This window comes from Bemisia tabaci, chromosome 1 (genome assembly GCF_918797505.1).
Source record: "Bemisia tabaci chromosome 1, PGI_BMITA_v3".
Lineage (NCBI taxonomy): Eukaryota > Metazoa > Arthropoda > Insecta > Hemiptera > Aleyrodidae > Bemisia > Bemisia tabaci.
Window position 1 is genome coordinate 34,715,259 of NC_092793.1, and position 16,429 is coordinate 34,731,687.

The window sequence follows — 16,429 nt, forward strand, 5'->3', positions numbered from 1 at the left end:
ATGCCAGGACATTTTCTCGTCGGAAGACCTTTACGCTGCATACAAAAACCAAGAATTAGCCCACGAGATTTGTCACGTATTCAACACTGGGACTACATCAGTGGATTGTTACAGTCATTTTGGGATCGCTGGAGCAAAGAATATTTATTATTGCTACAGGCTCGACCAAAATGGTTCAAAGACAACCCCAATTTGGTCATTGACAAATTGGTGTTGGTTGACGATCCAGACTTGCCACCGCTCAAATGGAAAATGGCCAGAGTGATAGCAGTTCATCCTGGCCCAGACGGAAAAGTTCGCGTAGCCACAATTCGGACGCAAACGGGAGAGTTACAAAGGCCCGTGCATAAGCTGTATCCGTTGCCGTGCAGCTAGGCGCCCTCTCCGTCTTTACGCCACGCCATTTTAACGCTTTTACATTTCTATTTCTGCCTCATTGAGGTATTGTTTGCCTTATTTGTTTATGCCCTTGAGTTGGGAGCCTTTTCCGCCGTCGCCGTGTAGCCTTTGTAGTTAAAACGACTTATCGTCATTTTAAGGGGGGGAGAATGAGCGCGCCGCTCTGGAGAGGGGGGAGAGAGGGGAAGATGCATCCAGCAAACGCTATGTCACAGATGTCATGAGGGGGGGGGTCGTTGCTCCTGATTGGCCAGGGTCGCGACCTCTGCCCTCTCTAGCGAGTCCTTCCGAAAACTGCACTTTTTCGGGAGCTCTCGACTTGAGCTTCGCCTCGCGAACCAGTTCCTGTCTGGCCAGCGATTCGACTCTTCCTTCGCCTTCCTGCGCAGTACAGCTTTTAGCCTTGCCTTTTGGATTTTTGCTCTTCCAGCACCTTGGTCTTTTTCTTTTGCTCATTTTTCTCATCAGCATCCTGGTAAAGTTTATGATTTGCTTTCCACTCTCTCTCTCTCTCATTTTCTTTAGTTTTTAGCTATCACTCGAGACAGCACTTTGATGAGTGAGCAGTTCTGTTTTCTTTTACGCGCAGTCGCAGGTGTTCGTGTTCTCATTCTCCCTCATTTGTATTACGCCGTCGCCGTGTAGTTAGCTTTACGCCTTCGCACATTTGTGATGAGTTTTGAGTTATGTTTTTACGCCGTCGCCACGCCGTTTAGTATGCCTAGCTAAGCACCACATTTTGAGCCGCGGACATGTGAGATTGCTATGGGGCTTCCGCCCCCCTACGCCTTGGACTTGGCCAGCCGCCATCCATTCTAGCCTTATTATCAGCATGTGAGTAGTTGTTGTTTATATTTGCGGGGAGTATCCAGGTTAGGTTCAGTTCTCTCTTTCTCTAGTTGGCCATTTTCTTTCATCCTTTCTTAGGTTTTTCGCCCTTTTACCCATAAAAGGTCGTGGTCCCTCCTGCCATTTTCTCTGCCATTTAGCCACTTTCTTCTCTTTCCTTCATTTTCTTCTCATGCCATTTAGAGGGTCGGATAGGGGCCGCAGTCCCCCCGATTTCGACTTTCCTCACTTCCATTAAAAACATATCCGAGGAAAATCGGTCCAGTAGTTTCCGAGATCGAATTAGAACAATCTGTCCAAACTGAAGGAGGACAAAAAAAGCCGTAGGATATTAAATACATATATAGATAATGACTACATAGTAGTGTTAAACATCAGCAAATATGGTTGCATTCCATCTGCTTAAAACGCGACGTGGAGCGTAACTGGCAAAAAGAGGTTTCCCATCTTAGGATCAGAGGTAAATTGATCGACGAGGGGACTTCATCCTAACTGCTACTGGACCATTTACTGATGACTGCCATGCCACCTGAATCTGGCATTCAAAAAAATTGCAGAAATAAGTGGAAATGCATCAAATATACAGTTTTACACTAAACAGTTGCATATGGTTGATTGTGTGTTTATTGTGACTGTTTGCGCAAATCCTCGAACAATAAAAACGCAAAAATCATAGCAAGGCTACTGCGCTTCTAGTCCTTCATTATAGCAATAATGATAGTGACATCAACTTTAAAGAGGACTTTCTTGAAGAGAGGTAGAGGAAGTAGAGGAATTGATGGACGATGGCGGAACGGACGACAGCGAATAAGATGACTATATAAGTTTTCCAACCGTTTTTTATGTCAACTGTGTTCTGGTAGCAAACCATATACTAAATACTAAATAAGTACAGATTTTTCTCATAAACTAACAGTTTCCTTTAATTTTCTATTTTTTTAATAGGTTTTAAATATACCACTTTGAATTAACTGCACAATAAGCAGATGTATTAAAGCATAATTGTATTGTACCCAATACTTATACTTAGATGTTGATGTGATGTAATAGTTGCGTCAATGCATCGATAGAATTATGGTCAAAATCGAATTCTCCGATAAAAATACTTCAGCGTTTGTGAAATTTAACTTGGAATTTTGGAAAAGGGAGTGAAACGATCGAGAGAAACTGGAGCGAAAATCTACGAAAATACCTTGGTTCCTACAACCTTGAGCAATATTTCAAAAAAACACCCAAAAACATGCATTTTCGTATGACAATCGGTTAAAATCGGATTCTGCGATGAAAATGCGTCGAAAGGATGTAGTTTTGACCTAAAAGTCCACAAAGATCGAAGAATATAGCGGAAAGAAGTTGCGGAGGAAGTCCATGACCAGGCAATCCTATGTTTCGGTCCAGTAAGCACCGTTTCTCAAGGCAAAAAAACCCATTTTCTCGCGTTATGAATAATTAAACGTTCTTAAAATTTGGGTGAAATTTCAAAAATTTGAACTTTTCCTAATGACCATTTATGCGTGCCTTAGGCGAAAAAATGTATGAGGTAGACTCCTGTAGGAGCATTTTAACTTCAGAACGAGACCAAGAAAATGGAAATCGGACACGTACACCAAACAAAAGAATTTAGCGATTTTTACAGAACGTGTTTAGTGAATTTCGCAGTTGTTAAATTTTGCTAAATTATATGTAAGGGCGTAGGATTCTTAAATTTTTTTAAGTAAAATTACCTAACTAGTTTGAAAAATATTCGAAATACCTATTACAAATTTTCAGATGACAAGGGCAGATATGGGTGGATTTCAGCTAAGGGGATAAAATATGGGAAAGACATGTAACTGGTTCCTCAAAACTTTCAATTATAATATTTTCTCTCAATGTTTGGTTTTTTGCGTAGAAGCAGGTCACACTAACCACGAAAAAATTCATCAGGAGATTTGAATAACTCTAAACCTTTTTTTCAACGTGCTAAAAACTGAAAATGTCAGTTTCGTGACGTGTAACTTGGAGGTAGTCATTTAGTCAATGTATCAAATCGTTTTATAAATAAACCAGGACCTTTTGCGAGCTTTGTCTAATTTTTTTTTAAGTCTTCCAAGTATATTGTTTCATATAATATGCATTGAAACACCAGAAAACTATATTATTCAATTTAATTTGAGACTTGAAGCGTGTAACTCAATATTATGTCAGTTTGGTGATGCTATGCGTTTTAGTCTGTGGTCACTCAATAGATAGCGTTTGTGTGCGGATTAAGGCATGACTGAGTGCAGAAGTGGAGGAAGAATAGACGTGTACTTGATAAGTCCACATATTTCCTCCAATTTCAGCATGATTTCAGTTTTTTCCATGGTTTTGGAGTGTTCACTTATTCAATGTCAGTTTGGTGACGCTGTGAAGCTTTTAAAGTTTCCAAATTTTGTCCAACATCTCCCATTGACTTGATCCATTGTGCAGCAGTGAGGCAAGTAAAATGTTGCCAAATATTCATTCGATTCAGCAATTTCCAATAAAGTGTGCGGAAACGTCTGGCAGCCGCGCTTGCCAACGTGGCTGAGGGTACTTTGAAAATAAATACATTTTCTGCCTTCCTTCAGAAAAAATTTTGGGTGATATGGTAACATTTTTCTTATGGAGATTTGGCACCAAACGTCGAAGCGTGGATTCTGTCCATCCTCTTTCAAATTGGCAATTTTTACGGAATATATTGAGCAATCCGGCAACATCCCTGCCTCAGTTAATTGGCGCAAAATCTCCAAGGCGGAAGTCATGTGGGTGTTTTTCCATTCTTTTCCATTTTTTTTCTTTTATTGTTTTTCAATGGCGGTATTTACGATTTTGTAAAGGTGTGTTTCTCAATCAAAATTGGTAATCAAAGGTGGTTTGATCTTTCACCCTTCTTTGACAAGTTGTGAAACTGAAGGATTTTAATTTTCACTGTATACAAATGTTGTGTAAGAAAAATAAAAAGTGTGATGATCCTTTTAAAGTACATAAAAAGTGTCGAAGAAACTCCTCCAAATTATCTCCAATGAATATTCAGAGAAGATAAACTTGGTGGCAAATGTTGCGATTTCATCTCCAGGAATGGCAATTTGTAATTCATGTCGAAAGAAACTATGCAACATGATTGATCAAGGTCTAAATAATAACATAGTATGAAAATGACGGCCAGTGCCTGTGCTTCCACATCTACTTGACAGAGTGCGCTGAGTACACAGACTTGTATACAGAAGCAAATAGTGCCGTCAATCGTTGATAGAGGCCGCATGGTACCAATGAGTAAAATGGTAAAATATTTTTAAAATATTTACATGGAGGGAACATTAAAATATTTTTAAAAAGATTGGGATCTTGGTGACGAAATTGCTTACTATTCTTGAACCAATGCATCCGGTAGAATGCAAAAAGTTCAGTGCACAGCACAGTTCCTTAGCAAGATTGAATTATAACTCTGATCCAAGGCCTGGAGGTATTGGTTCCTCATTAATTCATTGCAAAAGCACAAAGTAAATTTTTGAAGGAGAAGAAAGAAAATCTTTCCTTGGATGCAGCTAATATGATGATAGATTTTAGTAAAAATTGTAACTTTGTCCTCCAAAATGAGGCTCAAGGCAGATTTTGGGCCTGCAAGAGCTGCTCTCTCCGTCCCACTGTGATGTGTATGAGGACTTATACGTAACAACAGCAGTCGCTGATATCCTTCATTTTTTGGGGCAAACGCTTTTTTCAAATTCTGGAACCCTCAAGAATGCCTGTGCAAAGTTTCAGACTTCCAGGACAATTTTTCAGCGAGATATGAACTGACAACCATGTTATTTCCAAAAAAAGCGGATGTGAGAATCCACTGTTCTCCCCCGCCGGCGTGGCAGGACATGGTAGAGATTCGAATCCACTTGCGATAACTGCCCGGGCACCAACTTTGGGCTATAGCTGACACTCAAATTATACGTATCGGGACCGTCTCGCCAGAATTGTTGATTTTTTAACTGATTTTATAATTTGTTCCTTATTTTTGTTCTAGAAGTTACAAACGATCTAGATTTTTGTTTAATTGTATTAAATGACTCAGCATTGACTTAATTTCGGTTCATTTCAATCGTTTCACCAGCCGTAACCCCCCCGAAGACTTTGTTTCATGCATAAAGAAACGTTTTCAGTAAAAACAGCGGATATCATATTTTTTTCCAAACCCTATTACTCCTTCAATTTTTCACTTACGTAGATCACAAAACGTGTGTTTTTTAAATTTTACAGGAAGGGTTGTTCTTCATGAAAATCTTCATAAGAATCCTCTCGGTTCTACGGGCGGCAAAGTGCAAAGCTTCGAAAACCTCAAACGCGATTTTCTCACAATATGAAAACTCGACATCCGCTGTTGTTACAGATAAGTCTTCCTATGCTAGCAAATAATAATGAAGTAACCTCGTTAGCTTTTGTGCCTTGAGTGATGATTTGGCACTTGATGTTCCAATTGTCTTTGAGCAGGATTTCTACTTTATTTCAGCTTTTAATATTCCTGTATTTCCTCTGAGTGATGGCATCATAGAGTAATTCTCTACAGCAACTCATCCGACACGGAGGTGAAAAACAATCACTAACGCGGGGCTCTGATAGCTGACGACTTAGAGAGGCTACTCCTGCCTTCTAAATTTTTTCTCCAACTTCACTACCCCACAATCCTATTCTAAAAGATGTTGAAATATATTAGTGTGTAAATAAATAGACTTTCAAAAACCACGCTTCACAGTTATTTCATGATACGAAAGAATTCCCTGGGTTTTCCTTGTTTTTCCCGGTAGTGGAAGCCCTGCTATAAAGTATAAAAACTAATTGTGCACCGGACAGAAGTCAACTGTCCGAAGATCAAAAAAAAGTGTATTTTTCTGATGACTGCGCAGCTGAATACAAAAATTATAAAAATTTCAGTAACTTATGGCATCACGTCTCAGATTTTAACACGGCAGGATCATGGGCTTTCTTTGCTATTAGGCATGGCATGACAGCATGCGATGGGGTCGGAGGGACCGAAAAGCGACTTGTATCCGATGCCTCCCTCCTGTGTGATCATTGTAATCCGGCTGATTTGATGCATAAGATGTATAACCTTTGCGCGTCGAAAATTGATGGGATTAAGTTTTGACTTCTTGAAAAAGAGACTCTTTACTTGTTGAGACGCGAAAGCAGCTGAATGATAGATTTTCAGAAGCAATAACAGTCCCAGAGACATGAAGTTCACATTGTTTTACTTCTTCATCAGCATCAATTGGTGCTAAAAGAGTAGCTGTTCATTAGACCTCTCTAATATTTTACTTGTCTCAAGAAGAACAAGATAACGCTCAAAAAATCATGCTAAAAATTACAACAAAGGACCCTGCACACCTCTTATGGGAAGCTGCACCATGATCGAATGCTAATTAATTTATGTCTTTCGATTTTCCTCAAGATGCTGATCAAAAGTTATAATTGCGCCAACTTTTATGATGCACCGTTTTCGCAAAAAAACCGCCAAGAAGATTCCATTATTCGGCGATAAAAAGCCAGAAAGATTCCTCATTTCAGTACTCGATTGACAAGCAGCTGTGTGTCAACAAGGAAATCATGGAAACTCCCGCACCCAGAGGCAGTCTTATCTCGGATTTCGCACGCCGTTTTGCTCGACCATCCAAATCAGATTCTTGAGGAGCATAAGAACAGGAAAGTCGGAACGTCAACCGGACGAGAGCGGGAGGGAGATAGCCGAAGAGTTGGCGGGTACAGATAAAAAGATGGACTTGCGCTACGTTTTTTCCTTATTTACATCAGGCCTGTTCGCAAATGCTTTGTTCGTTTTTATTCATTGTCGCCAAATAATTGAATCTTCTCGGCGGTTTTTCTGCGAAAAACGGTGCATCGTAGAAAGTTGATGCAATTATAACTTTTGATCAGCATCTGGAGGAGAATCGAATGACAAAAATAAATTAGCATTTGGTCATGGTTCAGCTTCCCATAAGAGGTGAGCAGGGTCCTTTTTATGTATATTTTTCTGTTGGAATGATAAACGTTGGTTTTTTTTATTTGTTTTGTCGAAGTTAGAGGAGGAAAATGACTTTAAGATTTCCTTCATGCACTCTTTTGGTCTGTCACCATCATTCTCTTAGCTAAAACAGGAGGATGTTTATTTCGTCCCTGTGTGCTCCATAATCGCCTCTGTTTAAGCACCTCCTGACATTTGCTTCTGGAGGAGTTCATCACTTAGCAGCAAAGTAGGTCCAGATCATTGAACAAAAATGTGCTTTTCTGACTTTTTCAACATAATTTCTTTGTAGGAAATTTTTTTACTTTTTTTAAATATATATTGACTAAAATTCTTTACACGTACTTGTTTTGATTTTTTCACAACTGTTATTTTAAATTCCTAACAGTTATGCAGCAAAAATTTGCTACTCTCACTTTTCAGACCTAACTTCTTTATAGGTAATTGTAATATATTTTTTTAAAATTGTACAGACTTAAATTCTTAATATGTATGTTAGGTATTGGTAAAATTATGATTCTCATCATAAAGTGCTGTTCTGTGTTTCCTAAGAATGTTTTAAGTGTGCTCCTGACGTAATTTAAACCCATGCCCTCAATAATTTTATTTTCCAGGCATGTTCTGTGTGCTTAGAGGATTATCATACCGGGTGTCCGTAAAGTAACTGAAAAGTGGGTATAATTTTTGAACAAAAAAAGATAGAAGGTCGCGGTTTGTGGCATTCTTCATCATCCAGAGGGGGAAATTTTTCGATGGGGGGTTTTTCTTGGTGGACCCCCCTGGGGGGCCCCAAGGGGGGGCAACTTTCAAAATTCAAATAGCAACCCCCATTTTTTTAGACATGGTTAAAAAGAACTCAAAAAGACAAGAAAAATGACGCAAATAAAATTAAAATCAGTTCACTCGTTCAAAAGTTACAGCCGGTCAAAATTTTAAATTGACCACTTTTCAAAAAATCACCGTTGAGCTCCCAATTACCGAAAAAACAAAAACAAACCTGGAATGAAAAGTCTGAAAAGTGCCCTTTAAGGCAAGGAAAAACAACTGACGTTGCCACAAGTTTGGATGGCATTGTTTCAAAATAAAATTTCAGAAAATTCAACATGGCGGCAAATTTGAGGAAACGCGAATAATGAAAATTCCAGAAACCGTTATCTTTCAAATACCCTCTAGTTTAAGGAAATCAATGGTATCAACTTTTTTTCCTTTATTTGGCCAAGTAAGAGCAATAATTTGCTGACTTTAAAGTTGTCAAGCGGGACGCCTTCAATCGTTGGAGTATACGACATCACATGCACAGGATTAAGTGTGCTGTCAAAAAATGAAGCCGATGTGAAAAAGCGCTCCTCCTTTGGGATGCTTTAATAATGTTCAAGGTCCTCATCCTCAAAAAAGAAGAAAAGAGAAATTAAGCAATTTTTACCCACAAACTAGGTGAGCCAAAACAAACATGGTATATCCTGATGGGGTTGGGGCGGTTGACATTTTTGACATTTCTCTATCTGAAAATTGAAAACGCAAGAATAATTGTGATTCTCTAATTCCTGGCACTCCAAGTTGGCAAGAAGGATATCTGCTACGCTTTCAATTCCGAAAACGCCGTTCTACTCTTGATTATTATCTGAGTTGAGATTATCTTATTGACAGCCTCAACCTCACGATTTGAGGAACCGATATTTTAGGTAATATCTGATGAAATATCTGATCGGTAACACTATTTACGAATCTGAAATCAGTATGCTAAGTTCTCTTGATCATACTGCGTTCTGATTTAGTTGGCAATTACTATTGTAAATTTACTATTGTTTGCAGCAAAATGAAGATAACTTTGAACATTTGACGGAATAACAGAGCATCAGGTATAAGAACTTCCACTTAAAAAAATAATAATGATAAAAAAATTGCTCAATTTTTCTTTTCTTCTTTTTTGAGGATGAGGACCTTGAACGTTACTAAAGCAACCCAAAGGAGGAGCGCTTTTTCACATCGGCTTCATTTTTTGACAGCACACTTAATCCTGTGCATGTGATGTCGCATACTCCAACGATTGAAGGCGTTCCGCTTGACATCTTTAAAGTCAGCAAATTATTGCTCTTACTTGGCCAAATAAAGGAAAAAAAGTTGATACCATTGATTTCCTTAAACTAGAGGGTATTTGGAAGATATTCCGAAATTTTATTTTGAAACAATGCCATCCAAACTTGTGACAACGTCAGTAGTTTTTCCTTGCCTTAAAGGGCACTTTTCAAACTTTTCATTCCAGGTTTGTTTTTGTTTTTTCGGTAATTGGGAGCTCAACGGTGATTTTTTGAAAAGTGGTCAATTTAAAATTTTGACCGGCTGTAACTTTTGAACGAGTGAACCGATTTTAATTTTATTTGCGTCATTTTTCTTGTCTTTTTAAGTTCTTTTTAACCATGTATAAAAAAATGGGGGTTGCTATTTGAATTTTGAAAGTTGCCCCCCCTTGGGGCCCCCCAGGGGGTGTAACGAGGCAAATCCCCCTTCTCTGCGAAGCAGGTCCAGGACATCAGAGGCACATACGTCCTCTGGTATAAGATATGCCAACGTTACTTGAGGTGCCGGATAACTTCAGTGGGATGCCTGGATTCGGGCGCCATAGAAAAAATAATAATGAGTGAAATTGAAATTGAGAGAGAGAAAATTTTAACTGGAAAGGGAATATAGCAGAGTTCCGTCTGATGCTGCTCAGCTCGCGCACCACTACTTCACTACTTGCGTTAAAGGTTGAAAGCGTGTTTTCCAACTTACAAGTATTTATTTAAATTGAGATTTATCAATAATTTCCACATATACATATAATTCATTCTTAAAATTCTACGGATATTCTGATCGAAACTCGAGGGGAAATGGTTCGGAAGGTAAAGTAAAATGAGTCTCTAAGATTTCTTTACCAACCAAATCTAAGGTCTACTACTTTTCTCAGTAAAACTCGCAGAGAGATGCAGCTCAACTCGCGCACCTCGCTCCGCGCTTTCCACCGAGGAAAGGCCGCTACTCTTGGATCACGTTTGCAGGGGTAATGCACCTCAGCTCGGGCACCACGTCCCACGCAACCGAAACCCTAGAGGTCCAAAGCTGGAGCAAATCTTCGGTAAAGCCTTATCCACCATACCGCTTATTTGCTCCAACCGCAGACATAACTAGCCAGAATCGCAAAGTAAGAAGAGAAATGCAGGCTCACCTCGCCGCACCTCGATCGACGTACTAGATAACTCGCTTTAACAGTCTGCTGGATCGGAACGTCCCCCCCTGATCGATGGGTCTGGTCGGGAGGCCACCAATTTACAAATTTCAAAAAAAAGCAAGTGCTCGAGTTCCGTTCAATTTTGTGCGCATACGATATATAAAAAAAAATATAAAATTTACATCGTTGGCTTTGCCTCGACTTTTTTTATCGAACTATACAGTTAAAATTAAAATACAATTTGTTTTTAAAATTTTAAATTAATGAAAAATATTTCAAAATTGACAGAATTGCCGCAGCGCTCCCTATTGGCGCGTCGCGGTGCTCGGATGGACGCCGAGCATCAGCTGATTTCTTCCTTGGCTCGTCGGCGCAGACGCGGCGGTGCCAAGCATGCGTGTTCGCGACTTTATTGTTTCAATTTTTTAATTCACATGAGCTTAAACTTAAAACGGGGAAAAAATTTCCCCGTTACAGGGGGGTCCACCAAGAAAAACCCCCCATCGAAAAATTTCCCCCTCTGGATGATGAAGAATGCCACAAACCGCGACCTTCAATCTTTTTTTGTTCAAAAATTATACCCACTTTTCAGTTACTTTACGGACACCCGGTATAAGGAATTAAGCAAGAAGGTATGGTGTGGTCCATCCAAAGAAATGGTCAAAAAATGATACAATTTTGGTGTTTCTTGCGTTATACTGCCCTTCTTTAGCTAAATAGCGAAATGTAAGGCACTGAAACCTGGGATCTCATTGAGTTTTTGTAATTAGGGTATTTTAAACACTCTGAGGATCGTTCCGAGAAAAATCAGGGCCAAAAATGTTTTGCACCTCAAAAGTTACAAGCATTTGAAGGTAGTAAGGTTTTTCCTCAAAAATCAGGCAAAATTTTCAGAAACATTCAAGCATAGCTTGTGAATGAAAGCGGATGAATTTGTTGACATTTTTTTCTTGAATCTACATTCTTTCATTGACGTTATGTCAAAGGAGGGTTATCAATAAGGGCCTTTTTTGGTCCCATTTAGAATCTGGAAATTTATGCAGATTTTCCAAGTTGACCGAACGTAGTTTAAGGAAATAATCATGATTTGGTCTATACATCACTGGATACGTGTTAAATGGTTGCCTGAACATACGTCTGCAGGTGCATTTTAGAGAAAATGCATGTTTTCCTATCACTCTGAGGCTCTTTTGACACCTAGCGCATTGTCTACCTAAGAGGAGCTTTTGATATATTATCAAGGAGGCTTTAGGACACATTTTCACCCTGGTTTGGGTCTAGTTAGATGATACCCTCATAGTTAAAAAAACTTTTTCAAAAGGCAACTTTGAAGGGACATCCGCAAAAATCTTAGGGAATTACGTCGTCAGGGTTTTTTTGGGCTACAATTAAAGAAAATCTCCTTGTAAGAGTTTAACAAGGCTTAATAACTACCCTTAATAATATACGTAGCGTGCATACAGTTGAAGAGACGTGTTTTTTCAAGATATCTGCGGATGTTCCTTAAAAGTCGACTTTTGAAAAAGTTTTTTTTAACTATGAGCGCATCATCTAACTAAAACCAAACCAGGGTTAAAATACGTCCTAAAGCCTCCTTGATAACATATAAAAGCTCGTTTTAGTTAGACGATGTGCTCAGTGTCAAGGAAGTCTTGAGGTGATAGGAAAACACGCATTTTCGCTAAAATACGCCTGCAGACATATATTCAGGCAACCGTTTAACACATATCCAGGAGCCTATGGACCAAATCATGATCATTTCCAGAAACTACATCGAGTCAACTTGGAAAATCCGCATAAATTTCCAGATTCTAGGCGGGGCCAAAAAAAGGCCCTCTATGGCGCCGGGGGGGGGGGGGGGGGGGCAAAAACGGCCCTTATCGATACCTTTCCTCTTCACTTCAACGAAAAATGAGCCGGGGATGAATTTTGTGAGGAAAAATTACCCTCTCTTAATTGGAGGTTTCAAGCGTCAACTTCTTGGAAATTCCTAAAACTAGGAAAATTCATATCTCAGTGAGTTTTTCTTATTTAAGACCTAATACTTTGCGGACCCTCATTATTTGATGATCTGATCAAGAAAAAATGAATCAACAAAATCAGAGTCAGGTCTTAGTGGCTAGTGGTCTAGTGGTCAGAGTGGCTGGTAGGTTTGTTACGGAATGACTCTGAAGGTTAATAATATGCAACTTGAAACTCATTTTTCAGGGGGTAAATATCATGTAAAATATTCTGCGAAAATTCCCGTGAGTCAAAGGCAGGAAGCCAAAGGAAGGGTGAGAGGAGATCCTCCCTCTTACACCTAACAAACAGTGTACCTGATAATAAATAGATAAAGGTTATACAACCATCTAATACTACTTCTGACTATTAGTGGCTGTAGATCTCTAAGAAGGAGTATAAGCCATTTAACCTGCAAAAATAAAATTAAAAAAATAGATAAAGGTTAATAATAGACTTCATAACATACCTTTATTCCAACTTGCTTCCTTTCCTCCAATTCAGGGAAAGCAGCCCACGCTAAAAAGTTGGTCACATCTTTCGCCAATTGACTCTGGGTGGCTGGAGTGCCATCTTCATACTCAATAATCTACAATCAATGACAATGTAAAAATTAGGGCTTGAATTTTTACTCACTAACGACTCTTTTTTTGGTTGTAACCAAGAGTTCTTGTCTTACAAGCTAAGGTGAGTGCTGTTCACTAAGCCGAAATTCTTGTTTTGCAATATGTGTCTGAATTTTCTGCTCCAGCTTCCACAAAGCTTTAGGAATTAGACACATAACATATACCAGGGTTGGGAAAAAATAATTTTGAAATAAATCGGCCGAAAATAAATAATTTGTTCAATCATCAATGCTGATTGACAAATAATTCGTCTCCTGATTTTTCGGTGAAATAATCAAGACCAAATAAACTGTTTAGTTGTGTGTGCCGATTAGCGAATAATTTGTGTATCAATCATTTGATAAACTAATCAGGACCGAATAATTCGTTAGTTGTCCTTAGGTGATCAATCGGGCAATTAGTAGCAGCTACGTAATTCGTCAGTTGTCCGCAACTGCGACCTTTTGCGGAATTTCCGCACTTTATCAGTACTTCCAGACCCCCCTTGCTAAATTAGTGCTATTTCCAGACTTGAAGACACCCTGAATGTGTTGGGTTCCTTATTTTTTACAACAATTCATGTAACTCGGTGTAAACTTTATCATCCACATCTAATTTGTCCAGGTATTACTCGTTAGACAGGTACCTAAGAGAGAAGACGTAGGGCAAAAACCGCTAAAAAACGCAATTTTCGCTCATTTTTCCAAGTTCAGCGACAGCCAGCGCACTTAACTTTGCTTTGAGCAAAAAAGTGTGCAGCATCAATTTTATAGGAAATTTAACGAGCTTTGTTATTTAATTGACTAATTTTGTCATCAGATCAGTTTTTGGCAAGTTACAGGCCACAATCCGGGAAAAAGGCCGATTCAAGGCAATTTTTGCTGAATTTTGCAATTTTCTGGTTCGAATTTCTAAGTGTCAAGTTGAATTTCGGGTTCAGCGTTAAAAATTACATAGGAATCAATAAAAACATTGCTACCCGGGATTTTAGCAGGCTCTTTTCCTTATTTGCCTGGGCTACATCGTTTCTCCTCCTTAGGGCTTCATACTTTTCTATCGAGGGAGTTAACCATCTTTTCACCATCATTTTTGTGGCCTTTACCCGTCACATAATGGTTCCAATTCACCTTTCGATGATTAACCATCAGAATGGCTTCCCATTTACATATTAATACACTAAAAACTGATACTCCTGATGATTTTGATGCGCTGAATCCGAATTTGATCTCAGATTTACTTCAAAAAATCATATTTAAAAGTCATCACCATATTTTCACAAAAATCACAAACTTTCATTCTGATGCAAGTAGGCTTGTCCCTGAAATGATTGATCAACCTATTGATACTTCCGATCATCATTGGAAGACCTGTTTCGTTTCAAAACATTGGTTTAGTCGAAATGCTGTTTTGATCTGAATGTTATTTTATAAGGTTGAGACATTGCATTTTCCTATTGATCAGACGGTCGTCCATACTGTCGGATAAATTAACATAGTGTGCTATGAGTCTTCACTCTCCGGCTTTTGAGGCCTTGGTAACATCATCGCTAGGGACACCTCGGTTGAGAACCTCTTAGCGGTACTCCTATTGGTGGTGTCGTTATCAGGGCAATCAATTTTGGAGCATATCGTTTATTTTATGAAGTGTCTGGAAATTGAGTTATGTATTTATTTATTTATAATTTAGTTATTAATATGTTTTACCTAGTATAGAACAAAGAGATATCGTCTATAACGAACACTCCTTCAATTTTTTGTATGGTTATAAATGAAATTGCGGTTTTTTGTGATTTGATGGTTTAGTTGTTTGTGAAGCGTCTCATAGTGAATCGTTTAGTTTTCTGTGTGTTTGTAGTGTGTTCTTATTTCTGGGAGAGACTTGCAAAAGACTAGTATGTAGTGAGTGCGTTAATGAGTGGGATTGTGGCCTGTTTTTGTTGTGAGGGAAGAACACGTGTTGCAGCAAGTTTTCGTCAATTGCCACAGGATGATTGATCAAATTATTGGTCACTGCATTGGTTGCCAATTTTAAAATTCAAATTATTTAATCAATCGAAATGTTGTCGATTTATTTGTGGGGGGCCGTTCATTACATTTATTCATTTCTCGTTGTTCTGTGAATTGATTACTTAATTAACTTAACCATTAAAATGTTCAATGCTTCAAATTTTAGATTAGCTTCAAGGTGAACATAACAATTAGACAATAATTTCTGAGGATTCACTTTGAATTTAATACAAAAAATATCCTCGTATACATCAAGTGACTTTGCACCACCAGTAGCGAAATACTAAGGCTAGAGAATTAGACCCCTCAAAATCATGGATGGTTCAGCTTACCTCACTATAAAGAGCTTGAGCCATACCAATAGCACCGCCAACGAAGTATGGGTTGTAATGAAGACCTTCTCTCAGTGCTACACCAGCTGGAGGTTCATGATAACCAGTTAAAAGATGGAATACATAATCCTGAAGAATACGGTAGTAACAGATGAGAAAAATATAGAAAACATTCGTAAATAATATAATAATAAAGGAAAAGAGCGAAGATAAGAAGACATATTTCTAAGGGCCATTGCTTAATCAGGCATTTTGATAAATGCCGGTTGGTTTCATTTTGAATATATATTTACAGGAAGTTTTGCATGTTTTAGAGTCCTCAATTTATCAAAAGGACTCTATGCACAGACCCCCCTCCCCCCCCCCCGAAATCGCCTGCTTCAAAATTGAACGAAATTCATACCAGTGATAGAGGGGCACTTCCGGCCTCCGGATCTAGGGTTGCTTTAGTCCCCAGCCTCCCCCCCCCCACCGTGAGGCGGTGCCATTTTTTAAAGCCGTAACATGTTCAACCCCATAACATTTGAACAATTAAAGATATGAAGATGCAGTTTTATAGAATTGATGGAACATAAAAAGTGCTAGCATTTCGTACATAGGTTTTATCCATGGTTGCCAAATTTACCCAAAAATGGACAATTTTTCGATTTTTTCAAGGTTCAAAAATTCGGTTAACCCAAAAAAGTCGGTATTGGGACAGTACGTAGGAAAATAAAAAACACGTGAAATGAAAGCCCTTTGTATACGCTTTCCAACGGTAAATCGGTTTTTCTGGGGAAACGATTCTATTGCGAGATACAGGCCATCAACGTCAGTCTAGGCGTGAATTTTGAGGTTCTCCGTCATTCGCACCTCAAAAAGTCAGTACTGCTTACGCACGTAGGAAAATGAAAAGCATTTGTAATGAAAGCCCTTTGTATGGGCTTTAAAGTGGTACATAGCTTTTTCGGGGAAATGATTTCGTCGCGAGCTACATGCCTCCTATGTTCACTGTAGCGGTTCAGGTCCTATTAAATCAT

General features: G+C 38.8%; 1 protein-coding gene across 2 annotated transcripts in view; it reads right to left on the reverse strand.

Moving 5' to 3' along the window:
- Positions 1-16,429, reverse strand: part of Cyt-c1 (Cytochrome c1) — a 61,344-nt gene that overhangs the window by 22,473 nt on the left and 22,442 nt on the right. For both annotated transcript variants that reach the window (XM_019045878.2, XM_072300261.1), the window contains 2 exons: positions 15,411-15,539; positions 12,937-13,056 (listed from right to left, as the gene is read on the reverse strand). In XM_019045878.2, coding sequence (XP_018901423.1) covers positions 12,937-13,056; positions 15,411-15,539 — 249 coding nt within the window. The remainder of the gene's footprint in view (positions 1-12,936; positions 13,057-15,410; positions 15,540-16,429) is intronic.